The sequence below is a fragment of the Oncorhynchus masou genome, chromosome 29, assembly GCF_036934945.1.
Source record: "Oncorhynchus masou masou isolate Uvic2021 chromosome 29, UVic_Omas_1.1, whole genome shotgun sequence".
NCBI classification, from domain to species: Eukaryota; Metazoa; Chordata; class Actinopteri; order Salmoniformes; family Salmonidae; genus Oncorhynchus; species Oncorhynchus masou.
The window spans coordinates 10,355,108-10,378,697 of NC_088240.1; the positions used below are offsets into that span (position 1 = coordinate 10,355,108).

The 23,590-nt window shown below is 42.0% G+C and overlaps 1 protein-coding gene across 2 annotated transcripts in view; it reads left to right on the forward strand.

The window, feature by feature from the left end:
* Positions 1–8,387: 8,387 nt before the first annotated feature.
* The window catches only part of tfpia (tissue factor pathway inhibitor a), a 51,173-nt gene continuing 35,970 nt past the window's right edge, over positions 8,388–23,590 (forward strand). The window contains exon 1 of one of the 2 annotated variants that reach the window (XM_064943956.1): positions 8,388–8,551. In XM_064943956.1, the coding sequence (XP_064800028.1) occupies positions 8,464–8,551 (88 nt within the window). In that variant the 5' untranslated portion in view covers positions 8,388–8,463. The remainder of the gene's footprint in view (positions 8,552–23,590) is intronic. The other variant, XM_064943955.1, reaches the window with a different exon arrangement.

Genomic DNA, 23,590 nt, shown 5'->3' on the forward strand with positions numbered 1-23,590 from the left:
AATGTTGATATCATGGATGGTCAGTCCTTGCATCCACAACTCTGTTTCGGAATTTGAAAGCTGAAGCTTTATAAAAAATAATGTCATAACCATAAAAGAAAATTAAAAAAAGCATAATGGTGAGTTGTTTGTTTGAAACAGCTGTGTAGTGCTAGGGCAAAACCTAAATGGGCAAAACCTAAATGGGCAAAACCTAAATGGGCAAAACCTAAATGGGCAAAACCTAAATGGGCAAAACCTAACTGGGCAAAACCTAAATGTGCACCCGGGGGTTTGGGGGGGCAGAGCCGAGTTTGGGAACCTCTAACCCTGGCAATTTGACTGGTACTGTACCAATCCTTCAGCTTTTTACCAAATCAATGGCAGGGACTGCACTTTTGTTATGTTTCAACTACAGATTTCCCCTTTATAGCCACCAGCTCATGAAGGTGTACTTTCTAGCGGCTTTTGGCTAATTTAAACTCATTCTATGAACTAGCTAAGGCCTAAGCACTGACACCTTGCCAGCATACCTTGTCTTCAGCTTTCAGTCTCCCTTTTGACCTAAACTACAATCACCATCTCGACTATCATGAGAGGCTACATTTAGGTCATTTATCAACACAACGAGCATAGAGATATGCTTCATTAGATAATTAACCTTGAACCGTTTAATTACAAGGGCTGAAAATGCTTTTCATATCTGCTTCTTATTAGGGGATACCTCAAGAGGCTACAGCTAATAGCCACTTTAAGCCCCATTGGAGCCAAATGGGTCATGGCGACTTGACGTCTCTATGTTTGAATAGGCTTTAATCTGAGCCACAGAGTCTACAGATGTCAGAGGTCACAGAGGCTACAGAGGGCTGTGGGTTTGAAAAATGAGTTCCCCACTCTGCTCCATTTAAAGTATAGCCACAGTATGTTGGTACAATCCAGTGAGAACACGTGTATACAAAATACACATGATACATTTGATTATCATGTCGAATTGAAATGACTTTTAACCGCTATCAGATTGTGGGTATAAAACTCCGCTACGATACTGTGTGGAACCAGTTGGCCAAACGGGAAAAATAGAGTTTACGATATCATGGGGAAACTGGGACACAGGAAATACCATCCGAGCTTTGAATATGATTCCAACTGACTGACTTTATGTTTAACACACGCAGACAACACATCTCACACAGACACAAACACACATGCACATGCACACAAACACACACACACATACAATTGGACCACATTGGATAGAGAGGAATTCACCTCTTCACACCCACAAGCAGAAACTTAGGAACTAGGTCCTTTGTTTGGTAGGGGAGCCACCCTTGCTTCGAGGAAACCATACACAAAATGAATAATTTGACCAAATATGGAGGAAAGGTTAATAATGTCACGGAGTCCATGGAGGAAGAAACCACATGGAAAAAGTGGTAAGCAAGTTCGGTCCAAAGAATGGATTTTCAAATGAATGTATTACTGTATGTTAGAGGTTTCATGATGCTTGTATCTTGACCAAAGTAGATCATGTAAAGATTGTTCTAAACATCTATAAACTTCAATATGAGGTTCTAAACCTAGCATGAACGTGCATCCTTGTAGTTGTGTGGACTAATATAGTCAAAATGTTTGCCTTGGGATAAACTGGTTGAGCCTATGGCAAGTTGAGAAAATTAAAGTGTTTTCTTCCCAGGCCTAAATCAAGGCATTGTTACTGGGATATGAGGTAACAGCAGGGCCTGGCCTATGTTAAAAGTACAACATATTGTTAGGTGTGAAGCCTGTGTTAAAAGATGCTTAAAATTATTAACATACTGATCCAAGATGACATAGCATTGCAGAAACGCGGTTTGTCGTTCTCCAGTGTACATTTTGTATTTTTCGTCTTTTTTTGTATATATTTTCATTTATTTTCAATCTCTTTTCCATTTTTAAATGAAATATACCTTCCAGTAACCCGCCTCACCCAATTTGATAAGGATCCGCTATTGTTAGACCTTTTAGCTAGAACCTCCATCAGAAGCTAACCAGCAAATTAGCAACTAGCTATTTAGTCATTGTCAGCCACTGCTTGCGGCCTTTACCTTTGGCACAGACACCAGTCGCTTTTAGCCTGGATAACACTTGCCAGCCTGCCAGTATCGGACTGTTTTCTCCACTACAATGCCGGATTCCTGCCATAAGCTCTGGATCATTACTCCTGATAATCACAACTAGCTAGCTGCCACCTCGTGGCCCAGTCACAAAGCTAGCTATGAGCCAGGCCCACATCCCGGACCGCTCAGTGATCACTCGGCTACACGGTTGATGCCTCTCGGACTCTTCCCCAACATGGCTAGAACTCCACTACTCATCCGGATCCTTGCCGTAAGTTCTGGACCTTTGCATTGGATCATCGCTGCTAACTAGCTGCTACCGAGTGGCTATAGTGGCTAACACCCCTGTCCTGAAGCTAGCACCAGTTAGCCACGAGCCAGGCGCATCTCCAGACTAGCAAACAAAAGTACTAAAACCTACAATACCTCTTTTGCCAACTGGCCTGGACCCTTTGTCAACACGAAGCCCGGCCGTTCCACCACTACTGGTCTGCCGACGTAACTCCACCCGCTGTGCCCCCAACCGGCCTTTGCCGGACGTAGCCCCGGCCTGCTAACTTTTAACGCTGTGTCTCCTGTTAGCTGGGAAGTAATGACTAGCCAGCGGCTTCCCTGTTTCATCTATTGCTGTTCACTGGACCCTATGATCACTTGGCTACACAGCTGATGCCTGCTGGACTGTTCATTAATCACGGTACTCCATTTTGCTATCTGTCAGCCCCAGCCTCGAACTCAGGCCCTGTGTGTAGTTTACTGACCTCTCTGCCCATTCATCGCCATTTTACCTGTTGTTGTTGTCTTAGCTGATGAGCTGTTGTCTTGCCCATTGTTGTCTTAGCTAGCTCTCCCAATCAACACCTGTGATTGCTTTATGCCTTGGGGTTGTACCAGGTACAACCCCAAATCCGTAAACATGGGCACCCTCATAGATATCATCCTTACCAAATTGCCCTCCAAATACACCTCCGCCAGCTTTTTCAAATTTGCATCCTGTAGCTCTAACTCTAAAAAGTTTTGGGACAATGAAAAGTTCATGGAGAACAAGAGCACCTCCTCCCAGCTGCCCACTGGACTGAGGCTAGGTAACACTGTCACCACCGATAAATCCACGATTATCGAGAATTTCAACAACCATTTCTCTACGGCTGGCCATGCTTTCCTCCTGGCTACCCCAACCCCGGCCAACAGCTCCAAACCCCCCGCAGCTACTTTCCCAAGCCTCCTCAGCCTCTCCTTCACCCAAATCCAGATAGCAGATGCTCGGAAAGAGCTGCAAAACCTGGACCACTAAAAATCAGCTGGGCTAGACAATCTGGCACCTCTCTTTCTAAAATTATCCATTGTTACAACCCCTATTACCAGTCTGTTCAACCTCTCTTCGTATCGTCCGAGATCCCTAAAGATTGGAAAGCTGCTACGGTCCTCCCCTCTTCAAAGGGCGTGACACTCTAGACCCAAAATGTTATAGAACTTTATCCATCCTGCCCTGCCTTTCTAAAGTCTTTGAAAGCCAAGTTAACAAACAGATCACTGACCATTTTGAATCCCACCTCTTCCGCTGTGCAATCCGGCTTCCGAGCTGGTCACGGGTGCACCTCAGCCATGCTCAAGGTACTAAGCAATATCATAACCGCCATCGATAAAGATTGTACTGTGCAGCCATCTTCATCGACCTGGCCAAGGCTTTCGACTCTGTCAATCACCACATTCTTATTGGCAGACTCAACAGCCTTGGTTTCTCAAATGACTGCCCCACCTGGTTCACCAACTACTTCTCAGACAGAGTTCAGTGTGTCAAATCGGAGGGCCTGTTGTCCGGACATCTGGCAGTCTCTATGGGAGTATCACAGGGTTAAATTCTTAGGCCAACTCTTTTCTATGTGTATCTCAACGATGTCAATCTTGCTGCGGGTGATTCCATGATCCACCTCTACGCAGATGACACCATTATGTATACCATTATGGTGGAACAAACTCCCTCACGACGCCAGGACAGCGGAGTCAATCACCACCTTCCGGAGACACCTGAAACCCCACCTCTTCAAGGAATACCTAGGATAGGATAAAGCTATCCTTCTCACCCCCCCCCTTAAATGATTTAGATGCACTATTGTAAAGTGGCTGTTCCACTGATGTCAGAAGGTGAATTCACCAATTTGTAAGTCGCTCTGGATAAGAGCGTCTGCTAAATGACTTAAATGTAAATGTAAACATCGGGCCCTTCTTTGGACACTGTGTTAACAAACCTCCAAACGAGCTTCAATGCTATACAACACTCCTTCCGTGGCCTCCCACTGCTCTTAAACGCTAGTAAAACTAAATGCATGCTTTTCAACCGTTTGCTGCCCGCGCTCGACTAGCATCACTACTTCGGACGGTTCTGACTTAGAATATGTGGACCTAGGTATCTGGCTAGACTGTAAACTCTACCTCCAGACTCATATTAAACATCTCCAATCCAAAATTAAATCTAGAATCTGCTTTCTATTTCGCAACAAAGCATCCTTCACTCACGCTGCCAAACATACCCTAGTAAAACTGACTATCCTACCGATCCTCGACTTCGGCGATGTCATTTACGAAATAGCCTCCAACACTCTACTCAGAAAACTGGATGCAGTCTATCACAGTGCCATCTGTTTTGTCACCAAAGCTCCATATACGACCCACCACTGTGACCTGTATGCTCTAGTTGGCTGGCCCTCGCTACATATTTGTCGACAGACCCACTGGCTCCAGGTCATCTATAAGTCTTTGCTAAAAATTGCTGAATGTGGTGACTTATATTTCCCTCACTAACTTCAAACACTAGCTATCCGAGCAGCTAACCGATCACTGCACCTGTACATAGCCCATCTGTAAATAGCCCATCCAACTACCTCATCCCCATACTGTTGTTTTTTTATATATTTTTTGTCCTTTGCACACCAGTATTTCGACTTGCGCATCATCATCTGCACATATATCACTCCAGTGTTAATTTGCTAAATTGTAATTACTTTCTACCATGGCCTATTTATTGCCTTACCTCCTCATGCCATTTGCACACACTGTATATAGACTTTCTTTTTTCTATTGTGTTATTGACTGTATGCTTGTTCATTCCATGTGTAACTCTGTGTTGTTGTTTGTGTCGCACTGCTGTGCTTTTCCTTAGCCAGTTCGCAGTTGTAAATGAGAACGTGTTCTCAACTAGCCTACCTGGTTATATAAAGGTGAAATAAAACAGAAAAAATAAAAACAGAAAAAAGTGATTGTGATTGTGTTGAATTGTGTTTGGAAAATAAAGATAGACATGGTTTTAAAAAGGTACTGGTAATATTTAATTCAGTACAGAAATGTGTAGGTGGCTTTGCTAAACTTACACTTTTCAAGCAGTCCAATTTACCCCATACCCAGGCTAAGTTGTGCCAAGGGACAAGTTCTGGACAAGTTCAAAACTGTAATGTTTACATGAATTCTGATTATTTTCAGGGACACAACATCCTGATATATATGTATAGATAGCTGTGTTAAAAATAACGCTATACGGTATTTCCCTTTACAGAGTGATGCTGAATGTAAAAAAAATGGCTCAATTTACCCTACTTTCCCCTACCTGAGGATTTTCTGGACCAGGATAATACATCACTTCCATCAAACATTACATGTGATACGTAATGCTTATACCATACAGGTAGATTTAAATGAAATTCCTCTAAATCTGACTCACAGTTAGGCTACCTCCTAAGAAGAATGGCAAGAGTGTGTAAATGTCACGACTTCCACCGAAGTCGGTCCCTCTCCTTGTTCGGGTGGCGTTCGGCGGTCGACGTCACCGGCCTTCCAGCCATCGCTGAACCACTTTTCGGCAGGGTAGCCAAGTGGTTAGAGCGTTGGACTAGTAATCGGAAGGTTGCAAGTTGGAATCCCCGAGTTGACAAGGTACAAATCTGTCGTTCTGCCCCTGAACAGGCAGTTAACCCACTTTTCCTAGGCCGTCATTGAAAATAAGAATATGTTCTTAACTGACTTGCCTAGTAAAATAAGGGTAAAATAAAAAATATCCATTTGTTTGGTCTTTGTTTTACACACCTGGTTTCAATTCCCCAATTACATGTTCCTAATTTAACCCTCTGTTTTCTCCATGGTTTTTGTGAGTGTTTGTTTTATGTATTTCAGTCCTTTTGTGTGGGCTTGGTATATCTTCATGTATTTGGCAATTTTGAGTAATGTAACTTTTATTACTTATCTCTGCTGTCCTGCGTCTGACTCCTCTGCACCAGCTACTTCAAGACCTTTTACAGTAAAGTTGTCATCTAGGCAAGGGTGGCTACTTTGAAGAATCTCAAAGATAAAATACATCTGTTTAACACTTTTTTTGGTTACTACATTGTTCTATATGTGTTATTTCCTAGTTTTGATGTTTTCACTATTATTCTACAATGTAGAAAATAGTAAAAATAAAGAAAAACCCTTGAATGAGTTGAGGTGTGTCCAAACTTTTGACTGGCACTGTATAATAGAACATTCCCTGGTGAATTCCATTATGTGTAAAAAAGTATTTGAAACCCTTGTCGTTCTGTCCTGGGCAGACAGGTGGTGGTTGGTAGGTGCTGTCCCACAACAGACATGATGGAGAAAGTATATAGCTGTAGACTTATTCATTTGCTTCAGTGTGTTATATTGTCAATATTGTAAAGAGGTTTGGCCCCTATTTAGTCTTCACTTGCTAATAAAAGCACTCACCTTAGGCAGAAAGATGCAGTACCATCCTGGTATGCCTTCTCACTGAAATATCCCCGTGAAGGCCTAGTTTACACAGGTATCGGCTACCATACAGTAATGCATTGTTTGATCAGTTTAACATTGTGCAGGTGATCTAGGCCTACAGTACAGTGCATGTTTTCCCTACAGCTTAATCCAAAACCTACAACAATCCAATTTCCCAGATAGATCCCAGATTTTCAATACAAGCTAGGATTGAGCTTTTATCTGAAGTGTTCCCAAAGACCACCAGTCATGTACACGTTCCCTGAATGAGATAGACACTTTGATGGAGTTTCTGGCAAAAACTGAACAAGTAATGTGCTTCAGATGTGAATATGTCATTGCAGTGAAATACATAGTGGCAGATTAAGGTGTAGAGAGAGCTGACAAGATGTGACCAGAGGTCATAGCTTGCCACTATTCACCACATCCCAAGTTATGGAGAGAGAAGTTCCTTTGGTTTCCAAAGAATTCCAAATATGAAAGGTGACAACTGTACATTTGGAAGATCAACAATAATAATACATTTACACTCATCAACAGGTTCATTCAAATGTATAATACCTGATTTTGGTAAACATTAGAAAAGAAAAGTGTTATAGAGAGAAGAATAACATGCAATGACCAGTCATCACTACCATAACATAAAAACTCTAAATCACATTGAGGCATTTGTAGCTTACTTTCAATGCATTATGGCGATGTAATGGTGCTTCTGTATGGTCACAGTCGTCTCCACAATGTAATGAAGATACAGTTTGAACACCATTTTAAAAATGTATTTAACTAGGCATGTCAGATGAGAACAAATTCTTATTTATAATGACCACCGACCCCAGCCGAACCCAGGCGATACTGGGCCGATTGTGCGCCGCCCTATGGGACTTCCAATCACGGCTGGATGTGATACAGCCTGGATTCAAACCAGGGACTATAGTGACACCTCTTGCACTGAGATGCAATGCCTTAGACCACTGTGCCACTCAGGAGCCCAATCTATTCATATTATTAGTGTAAGCTAATATTCATACACAAATGCAACACTTTACTATCATCCATAGTAGAAGGTTTAGGAGTGAATATATAGGAGTTATATATACATATATATATTCACTCCTAAACCTTGCTATTGTCCTAAACCTATATATATATATATATAAAGAGATCTCTATATATTCAACGTTTAATTATTTAGGTTTGGCTCCTGAGTGGCACAGTGGTCTAAGGCACTGTGTCTCATTGCAAGTGGAATCACTACAGACCCTGGTTCACATCTGGCTGTCATTGGGAGTCCCATAGGGCTGTGCACAATTGGTCCAGGATAGGCTGTCAATGTAAATTAGAATTTGTTCATAATGACTTGCCTAGATACATTAAAAAATATGTAATCTCAAGAGAGAACTTGTCCGACTGATAATAAAACTAGAAATATAGTTATTTATTATTAATTTCGAAAAATGTAATATGAACCGTTTTAAGAGTTTGTATCCAGCTCACCATCAAGGAGAGTAAATATAGCCAGTCTATTACTAACCGGAAGTGCGTGGATGATCAGCTACCATCATCGGTCTTTTAAACAAAAGTTCAAGAAGGTTTCACAGCAACTTTACTGTAGTCTACTTCCCCGACCGCTGACATGTCTGCAATGAATAGCTGGTGGATTCCATGCATTGTTTTACTTCATTCCGCTTATTTGGGATCTTGTGATTCAGACTCTGGAATAGGTAAGATAAGAATTCTTACTTGTTGATATATAATTTTCTCCCTTGTGTGTCCATGAGTTCGAGTTGGACTTTGCATTCAACGATCTACAGTTGTGTACGTTAGTTGTTTCAAGATGTATGTCTTTCAATATTTCCCCGGAATAGACTTCACGTGTCAAGAAGCCCGGGAGTAATTTGGATTTAGCCAATTCAATATCAAATGATGGCGCTTGATATCCCCAACATGGATAAACAGAAAACGGAGTTATGCTGCTTTCACGCTCATTTCTCTCAGCTTTAGTTCGGTTATGTTGACACAAAACCTTACAAAAAAAGTATTGCCGTTTTGAAACTGCAGTAAAAGTGCAGTAACTGCAGTCGACTGTGGTATTTTGGACGCAGTAATTGCAGAATTGAACTGCAGTTGAACGATACCGCACTGTAATTGCAGTAAAAACACGGAATTATTGTAGTAAAAAAACTGTGTTCTTTTGAACGAAGGATTTGCAGCATGCTGTAGTTAGACTGCGCTTTAACTGCACTTATATTGCATTGTACTACAGTTAAACTGCACTCTGACTGCAATCTTTTTCGTAAGGGGCTTAACCATTGTTAATAGTTAATTATAGCCTAGTGTTTGTGCACAGATGTGCTTGACGAACACGCGTAAAATTCCATACAATTCCCAGGGGACAACCATTAAACGTCCTACTTAAAAATAGGCTATTATTATGTATTGTCATATTTTAATTGTGCCTGGTCAATTGTCCGTATATCCTGCCACTTGTTAACAACATAGCCTAAGGACTAAGTCATTTGATTTCCGTTTTCCAATGCTGTGCATTCTCCTTGACGTTTTAAAAGACCTGGTAGGCAACCTCTTTCCAAGCTTTAGGCCATTTATCAAACCACGTTTTTAACCCTCAAGCTCCCAACATATTTTACATACATTGATTACCAACTGGGGTCATTTTGACCCCAAGAAGAAACTATTGGAAAAAGCAACAATCAAAGCAAAATATAAATGTAATTATCATCAAAATATCACTAGACATGTCAACAATGTTATCTGGGGAAAAGAATTACCAAAACAGACTGTTATTTTAGCTAAATTGGGAAACACTTAAGTTGCTTATTCTGTAAAGCCCCCCCCAAATATCTACCTTGATATAATGTGCAGTTTTTTTCCAAAGTAGAATCGTCATAAGTACTAAAAAGCAGAGTTACCATCATTTGATTCAAGCATCATTTAGTTTTTGAAGTAAATATACAGCTTGACATATTTATGTGATAAAAACCATAGGGCACAGCCAAGTCAGCATTATCAACGTTGTTTATGAAACAATGGGAGTCGTATGGGCTGTGGCCACATGCATCAAAAAGCATAAAACAAATGGTATAGCATCCAACATATCATAACAAGTTGCACATATAGAATGTTGGAGGGTATTATAGGATTTAAATTTTTTTGGGAAGTATGCTTTGGGTCATTGTCCATTTGGAAGACCCATTTGCAACCAAGCTTTAACCTCCTGACTGATGTCTTGAGATGTTGCTTCAATTTATCCACGTAATTTTCCTACCTCATGAAGCCATCTATTTTGTGAAGGGCACCAGTTCCTCCTGCAGCAAAGCACCCCCACAACATGATGCTGCCACCCCCGTGCTTCACGGTTGGGATGGTGGTCTTCGGCTTGCAAGCCTATCTCTTTTTCCTCCAAACATAACGATGGTCATTATGGACAAATAGTTATATTTTTGTTTCATCAGACCAGAGAACATTTCTCCAAAATGTATGATCTTTGTCCCCATATGCAGTTGCAAACCGTTGTTTGGCTTTTTTTAATGGTGGTTTTGGAGCAGTGGCTTCTTCCTTGCTGAGCGGTCTTTCTGGTTATGTCGATTTAGGACTCGTTTTACATTTTACTGTGGATATAGATACTTTTGTAACTGTTAACTCCAGCATCTTCACAAGGTCCTTTGCTGTTGTTCTGGGATTGATTTGCACTTTTTGCACCAAAGTACGTTCATTTCTACGTTCATACCACGTTTTATGTTCATACCATCTTCATCTCCGCCCTTCATGGGCGGAAGGACACCTGCGTGGTCCCATGGTGTTTATACTTCCATGCTATTGTTTGTACAAATGAACATGGTACCTTCAGGCATTTGGAAATTGCTTCCAAGGATGAACCAGACTTGTGGAGGTCAACAAAACATTTTTTTGAGGTTTTGGCGGATTTCTTTTGATTTTCCCATGATGTCAAGCAAAGAGGCACAGAGTTTGAAGGTAGGCCTTGAAATACATCCACAGGTACACCTCCAATTGACTCAAATTATGTCAATTAGCCTATCAGAAGCTTTATCTAAAGACATGACATCGTTTTCTGGAATTTTCCAAGCTGTTTAAATGCACTGTCAACGTAGCGTATGTAAACATCTGACCCACTGGAATTGTGATACAGTGAATTCTAAGTGAAATATGGCATGTGTTATGCACAAAGTAGATGTCCAAACCGACTTGCCAAAACTATAGTTTGTTAACAAGAAATGTGTGGAGCGGTTGAAAAACTAGTTTTAATGTCTCCAACCTAAGTGTATGTAAACTTCCGACTTCAACTGTATGTAGATTCAGAGCATATCTGAGTTCTGTATAGCAGTACTATTACGTATTTATACTATTGGCAAAATTGTATATGCATATAACGTAGGTAATTTTGGTTTTGTACACAGTTGTACGATATGAGGTAGAGAAAAGTACAATCTTGGGCATACATGGGGAGATATATCTCTGTAGTTAATCTGTCTATCTGGACCAAATTACTGATACAGGTCCCCATCCACCCTCTGGTGTTATGGATATCTTGTTTATTATGTCTCCAGAGATACCTAAATTCAAATAAAGGTCAGATTCATCAAATTACTATAGTCAGAAATGTTGTTGGCTGGGATCAAAACGGACCCAAAGGACTTGCATTTAAAAAAATTCCATGTCAATACAGAAACACTAAACAATGATTTAGATTTGTTAAAAATAAGTTGATTGACAAATTCATGAACAATTTGAAGAATTTAATAAACCAACTTTGGTCTATGATAAAAAAAAAATTGCCCCTGGGGTCAAAATGACAAGTCTTAGCACCATGTATGATGTATTGTCATGTTGGACACAGCTATTTGGGAGAACCCTTAGTCTCAATTTGATTCTTGCAGATGTGAAACATCGTCTTTGGGGTTTGGGCTAAAGTCCAGATGGCGCACAGTTCATACCCTGATCAGAGCTGCAGCTGGGAGTTCCTTATGCCAGGTTGCAATAGTCTCAAAGGTTGTTAAGGTGGCGCGATGAGTAGGGATGGTACAAAATATACTGTAGGGCAAGCCTGGCCAGATATCCTCGACGGCCTGTCATTGAGGTTCTGTAGAAGACATGAAGTTCAATAGTCTGCAATAGAATTTAAATCCCCTCATATTAGTATTTTACTGGGATATACTGTGTTACTGTACTATTGCCATTGTATGACCACTTTATTACTGTATGTGTTTTAATGTAATGTGTGTTACCTAGGATATGGCCTACATCTGGGCCAAAGCCATGATATGACTGCTACAGTTGGCAGATCTTAATTTGATCACCCTGTTGCAGGAGAACTTTACGAAAAATGTATAAACTCCTACAAAAATGTCCATGAATTATAATTCCACATAATAATTCCACAGATCTTGTTGCTGTAGGATTATTTTCCTGCTGTAGCAAACTGGCTCAAATGACGATCCTACATCTGTAAAATATGTCTTGTTTAATCCAAACACTGAATTCAACCTGGTACATTTAGACACTATACGTTTGGTCTTTAACAAGTTTGTTGCCTTTTTGCATGTTTACATTTTTAGGGCACCTCAGTGTACACACTCATTATTAACTTGTAATGATTTGCACAAACACAAATACACAACAAGCAATTGGCCTCTATATCACAAGACCTTCTTGAAGTATACAATATGCTTGAGTGCCCATAATTTGCATGCTGACTGCAGGAATGTCCACCTTAACTGTTGCCAGAGAAATTGATGTTCATTTCTCTTCCACTGGATGTCAGAAGGTGAATTCACCAATTTGTAAGTCGCTCTGGATAAGAGCGTCTGCTAAATGACTTAAATGTAATGTAAATGTACCATAAACCGCCTCCAACATCTTTTTAGAGAATTTGGCAGTACGTCCAACTGGCTTCACAACCGCAGACCACGTATAACCACACCAGCCCACAACCTCCACATCCGGCTTCTTCACCTGCGTGATCATCAGAGGAAGGGAGGGGGGAATTTCTGTCTGTAATAAAAACTCCTTCTGATTGGCTGGGTCAGGCTCCCCAGTGGGTTGGCCTGGCAATTCATGTGAAATCCATAGTTTAGGGCCTAATCAATTCATTTAAATGGACTAACTTCCTTATAAGAACTGTTATTCAGCAAAATCTTTGAAATGGTTGCATGTTGTGTTGCTATTTTTTAAAAGTAAATTAGAGGAAAAACAGTAGAATAATTCCCTGCCCTTTTACAAACACAACATTAGTATCAACTTTGAAATGGACGGGAATCTTAATGCCCCTCTAGTCATCTGGTGGAGGTGAACAGCATGAACAGCCCCTCACGCATGAATTTGTGGGGAAATTTTAATAAGCTGTTCACTCAGTGTTTGATATGGTCCGCTATGCTAAATCCCCCGGCGATATGCAAAAGGAAATTGCTTAGCATGTGCCATTTTTAATTTGCTTTTAGCTTATATATTAAGGAGTTTGACCTCAGGAAAGCTTACTGTAACTCTGTTTTAGTGTATTGTTGTGAGTTTGTGAGGTAGGCTACAGTAGCTAGATCACCTGCTGAGATCTATAAAAGAGTGGCAGCCCTTTGGGTTCGACCAGTGAAAATGTGCAATGATTTCAACACTTAGTCAGTGTTCGGCCCTAAACATATTTAACATATTTAATGGGACAGTGTCAATTTAAAATTACCATAAATCTCACCTGCAGGCAATTTAAAGGCCCAATGTAGCCATTTTTATATCAATATCAAATCAAATTGTATTTGTCACATACACATGGTTAGCAGATGTTAATGTGAGTGTAGCGAAATGCTTGTGCTTCTAGTTCTGACAATGCAGTGATAACCAATGAGTAATCTAACCTAACAATTCCACAACTACTACCTTATACACACAAGTGTAAAGAGATATAGAATATGTACATAAATATATATGAATGAGTGATGGTACAGAACGGCATAGGCAAGATGCAGTAGATGGTATAGAGTACTGTATATACATATGAGCTGAGTAATGTAGGGTATGTAAACATATAAAAGTGGCATTGTTTAAAGTGGCTAGTGATACATCTATTACATAAAGATGGCAAGATGCAGTAGATGATATAGAGTACAGTATATACATACACATATGAGATGAGTAATGTGGGGTATGTAAACATTATATTACGTAGCATTGTTTAAAGTGGCTAGTGATAAAAAATTTTTACATCAATTTCCATGCATTTCCATTATTAAAGTGGCTGGAGTTGAGTCAGTGTGTTGGCAGCCACTCAATATTAGTGGTGGCTTTTTAACAGTCTGATGGCCTTGAGATAGAAGCTGTTTTTCAGTCTCTTGGTCCCTGCTTTGATGCACCTGTACTGACCTCGCCTTCTGGATGATAGTGGGGTGAACAGGCATGGGGTCGGGTGGTTGTTGTCCTTGATGATCTTTATGGCCTTCCTGTGACATCGGGTGGAGTAGGTGTCCTGGAGGGCAGGTAGTTTGCCCCCGGCGTTGCGTTGTGCAGACCTCACTACCCTCTGGAGAGCCTTACGGTTGTGGGCGGAGCAGTTGCCGTACCAGGCGGTGATACAACCCGACAGGATGCTCTCGATTGTGCATCTGTAAAAGTCAGTGAGTGCTTTTGATGACAAAAGGGCGGGGTGGAGACCCAGGGTCTCGAGCTTGATGACGAGTTAAGGGTACTATGGCGTTAAATGCTGAGCTGTAGTCGATGAACAGCATTCTCACATAGGGATTCCTCTTGTCCAGATGGGTTAGGGCAGTGTGCAGTGTGGTTGTGATTGCGTCGTCTGTGGACTTATTGGGGTGGTAAGCAAATTGGAGTGGGTCTAGGGTGTCAGGTAGGGTGCAGGTGATATGGTCCTTGACTAGTCTCTCAAAGCACTTCATGATGACGGAAGTGAGTGCTACGGGGGCGGTAGTCGTTTAGCTCAATTACCTTAGTCTTGGGAACAGGAACAATGTCATATAATTTCTGAGTAACAATGTCACACCCTGACCTTAAAGAGCCGTTTTATTTCTCTATTTGGTTAGAGCAGGGTGTGATGTGGGGTGTGCATTCTATGTTTTGTTTTCTATGTTTCTTTATTTCTATGTTTTGGCCGGGTATGGTTCTCAATCAGGGACAGCTGTATATCGTTGTTTCTGATTGGGAATCATACTTAGGTAGTCCGTTTTCCCTCCTTTCAGTGTGGGTAGTTAACTTTGTTTGTGGCACTTAGCCCTGTAAGCGTCACCTTTCTTTCTTTCTTTCTTTCTTTCTTTCTTTCTTTCTTTCTTTCTTTCTTTCTTTCTTTCTTTCTTTCTTTCTTTCTTTCTTTCTTTCTTTCTTTCTTTCTTTCTTTCGTTTGTTGTTTTTTTGGCGACATTTTAAAATAAAAGGAAAATGTATGCTCACCACACTGGTCCACTTCTTTTGACGGCCGTGACAAACAATAAAGTTCTTTACTGTAATAGATCTAAATTAAAATGGGTAAAAAAAGCTTTTTGGCAAAACTATTTCTCAAGCAAGAATTTAGCTTGGACTGTCTGTGAGTGGTCTAAGTGGGGAGGGGAAATCTGAGAACTAGCTGTTATTGGCTGAGGTTTGGAACTCTTTGTTATTGGTCTATTAACTAATTTACTGCATGGTACCGCATGGTGATGTCACCATGAAAACCCCAAACTCCTATGCAAACTGCTGATTAGAACATCCTGTGTATATTGTATTTTCAACCAACAACTATCAGGAAATTACAGAGATCAAATTCGTTAACACTTTTACATTGTTAGTTTCATCAGCTGTTATACAGTATGATGTAAATCAGAGGAAAAACAGAATGTTGACTGCACTGGGCTGCTGCAGCATGCTCCTTGGGATTGTTCTGGCAAGGAGCCATCTGGTACAAGCTTATAAGACTGCTTTAACTACAGCAATCAATATGCTGGCTTACCGTCCATTGAACATGTTATCTGTCTTCTCTGCTAAGCAGATCTGAAAGCAGCATATCTGCATCCATCGCATAAATGCAAGATGAACTGATTAGAGGTCGACCGATTGATCGGAATGGACGATTAATTTGGGCCGATTTCAAGTTTTCATAACAATCGGAAATCTGTATTTTTTGGCGCTGATTTGCTTATTCACTTATTTTTAAACATTTTTTTATACCTTTATTTAACTAGGAAAGTCAGTTAAGAACACATTCTTATTTCAATGACGGCCTAGGGACTGTGGGTTAACTGCCTTGTTCAGGGGCAGAACGACAGATTTTCACCTTGTCGGCTCGGGGGATCCAATCTTGAGTGAGATGGGGCAGGATTTTCGTTCTTGGCTAAAAAAGGTACCCATTTGAAACTGCCTATTTCTCAGGCCCAGAAACTAGAATATGCATATAATTGTCAGATTAGGATAGAAAACACTCTAAAGTTTCCAAAACTGTCAAAAATATTGCCTGTGAGTATAACAGACCTGATATTGCAGGCGAAAAACCTGAGGAAAATCAAAACAGGAAGTGCTGTTTTTCCTGAAAGCTCTCTGTTCCATTGGATGCCTATCAACCATATTCCTTTTCCAATGGCTTCCTCAAGGTGTTAACAGTCTTTAGACATAGTTTCAGGCTTTTATTTTGAAAAATGAGCGAGAAAGATAGCATCCCGTCAGTGGATAGCTGGGTGTTTGCAGAGTTTTGCTTGCTCAACAGAGTGGGGCAGCCATTGTCTCTCCCTCTCCTATTGAAAAAGCGACAGTCTCGATTGATATATTATCGATTAATATATTTTAAAAACAACCTGAGGATTGATTATAAAAAACGTTTGACATGTTTCTGTGGACATTACGGATACTATTTGGAATTTCCGTTTGCGATGTCGTGACTGCTCGAGCCTGTGGACTTTTGAACATAACGAGCCAAACAAATGGAGGTATTTTGGATATAAAAATAATACTTATGGAACAAAAGGAACATTTATTGTGTAACTGGGAGTCTCGTGAGTGCAAATATCCGAAGATCATCAAAGGTAAGCGATTTAATCTATTACTTTTCTGACTTTCGTGACCAATCTACTTGGCTGCTAGGTGTTTGTAATATTTTGTCTACTGAGAGAGATGTTCTGTTCATACAGTGGGGCAAAAAAGGATTTAGTCAGCCAACAATTGTGCAAGTTCTCCCACTTAAAAAGATGAGAGAGGCCTGTAATTGTCATCATAGGTACACTTCAACTGTGACAGACAAAATTTGAAAAAGAAAATCCAGAAAACCACATTGTAGGATTTTTTATGAATTTATTTGCTAATTATTTTGGAAAATAAGTATTTGGTCAATAACAAAAGTTTATCTCAATACTTTGTTAAATAACCTTTGTTGGCAATGGCAGAGGTCAAAAGTTTTCTGTAAGTCTTAACAAGGTTTTCACACACTGTTGCTGGTGTGTTACTGATGGTAGGCTTTGTTACTTTGGTCCCAGCTCTGTGCAGGTCATTCACTAGGTCCTCCCGTGTGGTTCTGGGATTTTTGCTCACCGTTCTTGTGATCATTTTGACCCCACTGGGTGAGATCTTGCGTGGAGCTCCAGATCAAGGGAGATTATCTGTGGTCTTGTATGTCTTCCATTTCCTAATAATTGCTCCCACAGTTGATTTCTTCAAACCAAGCTGCTTACCTATTGCAGATTCACCTATTGCAGATTCAGTCTTCAATTTTGTTTCTGGTGTCCTTTGACAGCTCTTTGGTCTTGGCCATAGTGGAGTTTGGAGTGTGACTGTTTGAGGTTGTCAACAGGTGTCTTTTATACTGATAACAAGTTCAAACAGGTGCCATTAATACAGTTAACGATTGGAGGACCGAGGAGCTTCTTAAAGAAGAAGTTACAGGTCGGTTAGAGCCAGAAATCTTGCGTGTTTGTAGGTGACCAAATACTTATTTTACACCATAATTTGCAAATAAATTAATAAAAAATCCTACAATGTGATTTTCTGGATTTTTTTCTCTCCATTTTCTCTGTCATAGTTGAAGTGCACCTATGATTAAAATTACAGGCCTCTCTCATCTTTTTAAGTGGGAGAACTTGCACAATTGGTGGCTGACTAAATACTTTTTTGCCCCACTGTATGTGGGGCTTTGGTGATAAAACAGATGGCCCTGTGATAGACTACATCCAGTTTGCTCAGTAGAGTGTTGGGGGCTATTTTGTAAATTACATCTCCAAAGTCAAGGATCGGTAGAATAGTCAGTTTTATGGGGATACGTTTGGCGGCATAAGTGAAGGAGGCTTTGTTGCGAAATAGGAAGCCAATTCTATATTTAACTTTGGATTGGAGATGCTTAATGTGAGTCTGGAAGGAGAGTTTACAGCTTAACCAGACACCTAGGTAATTGTAGTTGTCCACATATTCTAAGTCAGAACCTACCAGAGTAGTGATGCTAGTCGGGCAGGAGGGTGCAGTCAGCAAGCGGTTGAAGAGCACTTAGCATTTAAAAGCAGTTGAAGGCCACGGAAGGAGTGTTGGATGGCGTATCAATGTAACAGGTTTTTGCTTTCGCAGCCGGAATTATACAAATTGAGATAAAAATCTGAATAGTAAACCAGGAAAGTGCAAGAACACAGGGTCTAGGCTCTGGTACTATACGGAAAGTGAAAACATTTCCCAGTTAAATCAATTGCACAAGAGATACAGTACCATAACGTGACATAAATTAGCCTTTTCTATATATCGGTCAAGTCTCCCATCTAAGAACCTTGTATGTTATTTACTTTCACTTTCCTTCAATTCGTATTCATGTCATAGCCTCAATGTTCACTTTGTGCATGCCAGTCAGAGTGAACAAATGAATACATATTCGGTGTAAAACATTGTCATAGCCTATATATTCAGCTTTAACTTCATCAGAGTGATACAGACACTCAGCTAGATGTTTACGTCTCTGCTGGAAAGAGATATTCATTCTGTTGGGATTCAGTTCAGTTGCACACATGAAGTGCAGTTTCACCACTTCCAGAAAGGCTCTGGCACTGCATTGGGATACAGTGACAAACAGTGGAGCATGTGAGAAAATGTCTTTGCACTAATGCATGACACAGCGTTGAGATGACAAATGTACTTGGCTGGATCCTCAGCCACAGGTTAATCCCAATGTCCTGTCCACTGTCACTTGGAGAAATTGGTGTGCTTCAACTTGCGGTGCTATATCTGGAGAAGCAATGCCTACTCCCTGCCCATTGCTTCCATCCGCCCCTGACTGGCTAGCTATCAGGCTTTCCCTCACCCACAATACAAAGTTGGTCGGGCTAAAAAAGAGATACTGCGTCCCACTTTTCAAAACTCTAATTAAAAGTTTATATCTCATAGGGGCTTCCAATACTTTCCAAGTCATTATGATACCGTAGCCTTATAAACATCAATGTTGGCATTCAAAATCATTACGACAAGGGTTTGTGCGTAGTGTAGGAGTTAAAAATTGATAGAAATAGGATGCACCTTGGGCAAACTGAACAAAGGGCCAAATGACACATTTTATTGCAGTTGCCGGGAGTAACAGACTATATGATGTCACTTATTGCTTTGTGTTCAACCATCTAATAGCCCCGTGTGTCATGCCTCTTCCTATGAGTCAGTACAGGCTGGTGCATGTCTGAGTTGATAGGGATATATGTGTCCTTGTTCTTAAACTGTTGGGGGGAGTATACAGTATGTGGGGTGTGTATGTAGGCTGATGAGGATTTCACCGAGCATCTGTGAGCGGATAGGATTATGGCGGTTCTTCCTGTCTGACTAACAGATGATTCAGTGCTGAGGTCAGGAAACAATGGTCTCTACATGATACGGGCTCCATCAGACATGTGGCTTGAGTTACTGGAAGACTTGGAAACAAAATGAAAACCCTAATGAAATGGTTTAAGACTTACATTTTTTGAGAACACAGTGGAGCTAGAAAGGTGGCCTGTGAGCTGGGTTTCCCCCATCTCTTATCTCTATGAGGCCATATGTTTTCCTATGATTGGCCAGGATCTTCCACTGCACATTAGTGACCCATTTTGACCATTCAATTCTTCAGCAGTTGTGTCAAAAGACACTATTACTTACTGCCTCGAGCCTTTTCCCATACTTATACACACTTTCTTATTTGACTGTGACGTTCATGAAAAGCCAGTGATAATCTATGAAGATGTGATGTAAACCCAACCTGGTTTGATTCAAATGCCTTGCCTAAATAGGCCTATATGAATTGATATGGTAGATTGTTCACAACCTCTTTAGAGTTTTCTTTTGTCAAAATAATAATATTTTGGGTGGGGCTTATATTTGTCCTGTTGCACACATGTACTATTGCATAATGGATTTTCTTTTTTTGTATATCCCAACTCCCCCTGAGACGACCGCAGGGAATGGGATCATGGCCAGTGTCACCATTGGCAAGCGCCCTTGGAGCAATTTGGGTTAATTGCCTTGCTCAAGGTCACAGCGACAGGTTTTCACTTTGTCGGCTCCGGGATTTGGACCAGTCACCTTTCTAGCCCTATACTCTAGCCCCAAAATGTCCCCCTGGTGTGCTGTATAAAATAACAGGCCACATGGTGAGAAGAGAACTCTCATGAAAACACCAGGTCTGATGTTCACAAGATATAGAGAGAGATGCTGTATGTTCAGACACATGCCTTTTAAGTACCTACGATGCAAGCGTTCTGCTAAGCCTAGCCTACAATACCTTTGATGAGATAACAGATCAGAACTCTCACGGAACGATGAAGGGAGATGTCATAACAAGATGTTGTGAAATGTTGTGCTAAGCTCTCATGCAGAACTGCTGAAATCCAAGAGTGTACAAAAGGTGCGGAAAAGAGGCCTGGTTGGTCTGAGTCTACACTTGCCTTTCACAAGAGATCTGAACAGAGTGAGCAATACTATGTAAAGTGCTTTTAATGGGGAGTGCTAGAGGTTCCTTGATTTCCTCCGTATTAGGGCAAGGCTTGAGAATTGTTCAAAGGATTTGAAAAAGAGCTTCTGCTTTTTGAGATAATAATGTATGTTAGTGGCTTGGCATAGTCAACCTTTAGTTTGAGACTGTTTCATAGGTTGTATTGCTCGTCCTGCTTTTATACTTTATTTTCCTCCCCCACTCCCTTTAGTAATAATGGAAGGCCTGGATATTCAGTAGTGGATCTGATTAAAGCTTCTCTCCTGATGCCAGAACACATTTAGAACCTACACCTTCAGAACCTCTGGTCACATTTACTGCTCAATGCATTTGTCTCTTGTCTGGGTAAGGAAAGGGATGGGTAGTGGGTAAGGAAAGGGATGGGTAGTGGGTAAGGAAAGGGATGGGTAGTGGGTAAGGAAAGGGATGGGTAGTGGGTAAGGAAAGGGATGGGTAGTGGGTAAGGAAAGGGATGGGTAGTGGGTAAGGAAAGGGATGGGTAGTGGGTAAGGAAAGGGATGGGTAGTGGGTAAGGAAAGGGATGGGTAGTGGGTAAGGAAAGGGATGGGTAGTGGGTAAGGAAAGGGATGGGTAAGGGATGGGTATGGGTAAGGAAAGTGATGGGTAGTGGGTAAGGAAAGGGATGGGTAGTGGGTAAGGAAAGTGATGGGTAGTGGGTAAGGAAAGGGGTGGGTAGTGGGTAAGGAAAGGGATGGGTAGTGGGTAAGGAAAGGGGTGGGTAGTGGGTAAGGAAAGGGATGGGTAGTGGGTAAGGAAAGGGATAGGTAGCGGGTAAGGAAAGGGATAGGTAGCGGGTAAGGAAAGGGATGGGTAGCGGGTAAGGAAAGGGATGGGTAGCGGGTAAGGAAAGGGATGGGTAGCGGGTAAGGAAAGGGGTGGGTAGCGGGTAAGGAAAGGGATGGGTAGTGGGTAAGGAAAGGGATAGGTAGTGGGTAAGGAAAGGGATAGGTAGCGGGTAAGGAAAGGGATGGGTAGCGGGTAAGGAAAGGGATGGGTAGTGGGTAAAAGGAAAGGGATGGGTAGCGGGTAAGGAAAGGGATGGGTAGCGGGTAAGGAAAGGGATGGGTAGCGGGTAAGGAAAGGGATGGGTAGCGGGTAAGGAAAGGGATGGGTAGCGGGTAAGGAAAGGGGTGGGTAGCGGGTAAGGAAAGGGATGGGTAGTGGGTAAGGAAAGGGATAGGTAGCGGGTAAGGAAAGGGATAGGTAGCGGGTAAGGAAAGGGATAGGTAGCGGGTAAGGAAAGGGATAGGTAGCGGGTAAGGAAAGGGATGGGTAGCGGGTAAGGAAAGGGATGGGTAGCGGGTAAGGAAAGGGGTGGGTAGCGGGATAAGGAAAGGGATGGGTAGCGGGTAAGGAAAGGGATGGGTAGTGGGTAAGGAAAGGGATAGGTAGCGGGTAAGGAAAGGGATGGGTAGCGGGTAAGGAAAGGGATGGGTAGCGGGTAAGGAAAGGGATGGGTAGCGGGTAAGGAAAGGGATGGGTAGCGGGTAAGGAAAGGGATGGGTAGCGGGTAAGGAAAGGGGTGGGTAGCGGGTAAGGAAAGGGGTGGGTAGCGGGTAAGGAAAGGGATGGGTAGTGGGTAAGGAAAGGGATGGGTAGTGGGTAAGGAAAGGGGTAGGTAGTGGGTAAGGAAAGGGATGGGTAGTGGGTAAGGAAAGGGATGGGTAGTGGGTAAGGAAAGGGATAGGTAGTGGGTAAGGAAAGGGATGGGTAGTGGGTAAGGAAAGGGATGGGTAGTGGGTAAGGAAAGGGATGGGTAGTGGGTAAGGAAAGGGATGGGTAGTGGGTAAGGAAAGGGATGGGTAGTGGGTAAGGAAAGGGATGGGTAGGGGTAGTGGTTAAGGAAAGGGATGGGTAGTGGGTAAGGAAAGGGATGGGTAGTGGTTAAGGAAAGGGATGGGTAGTGGGTAAGGAAAGGGATGGGTAGTGGTTAAGGAAAGGGATGGGTAGTGGGTAAGGAAAGGGATGGGTAGTGGTTAAGGAAAGGGATGGGTAGTGGGTAAGGAAAGGGATAGGTAGTGGGTAAGGAAAGGGATAGGTAGTGGGTAAGGAAAGGGATGGGTAGTGGGTAAGGAAAAAGGGGTGGGTGGGATGGGTAGTGGGTAAGGAAAGGGATGGGTAGTGGGTAAGGAAAGGGATAGGTAGTGGGTAAGGAAAGGGATGGGTAGTGGGTAAGGAAAGGGATGGGTAGTGGGTAAGGAAAGGGATAGGTAGTGGGTAAGGAAAGGGGTAGGTAGTGGGTATGGAATGGGATGGGTAGTGGGTAAGGAAAGGGATGGGTAGTGGGAAAGGGATGGGTAGTGGGTAAGGAAAGGGATGGGTAGTGGGTAAGGAAAGGGATGGGTAGTGGGTAAGGAAAGGGATAGGTAGTGGGTAAGGAAAGGGATGGGTAGTGGGTAAGGAAAGGGATGGGTAGTGGGTAAGGAAAGGGGTGGGTAGTGGGTAAGGAAAGTGAAAGGGGTGGGTAAGGAAAGGGATGGGTAGTGGGTAAGGAAAGTGAAAGGGGTGGGTAGTGGGTAAGGATAAGAAAAGGGATGGGTGGTGGATAGGGTCAGATGTGTTGTGGGTAAGGAAAGTGAAAGGGATGGGTAGTGGGTAAGGATAGTGAAAGGGATGGGTAGTGGGTAAGGATAGTGAAAGGGGTGGGTAGTGGGTAAGGAAAGTGAAAGGGGTGGGTAGTGGGTAAGGATAGTGAAAGGGGTGGGTAGTGGGTAAGGAAAGTGAAAGGGTTGGGTAGTGGGTAAGGAAAGTGAAAGGGGTGGGTAGTGGGTAAGGAAAGTGAAAGGGGTGGGTAGTGGGTAAGGAAAGTGAAAGGGGTGGG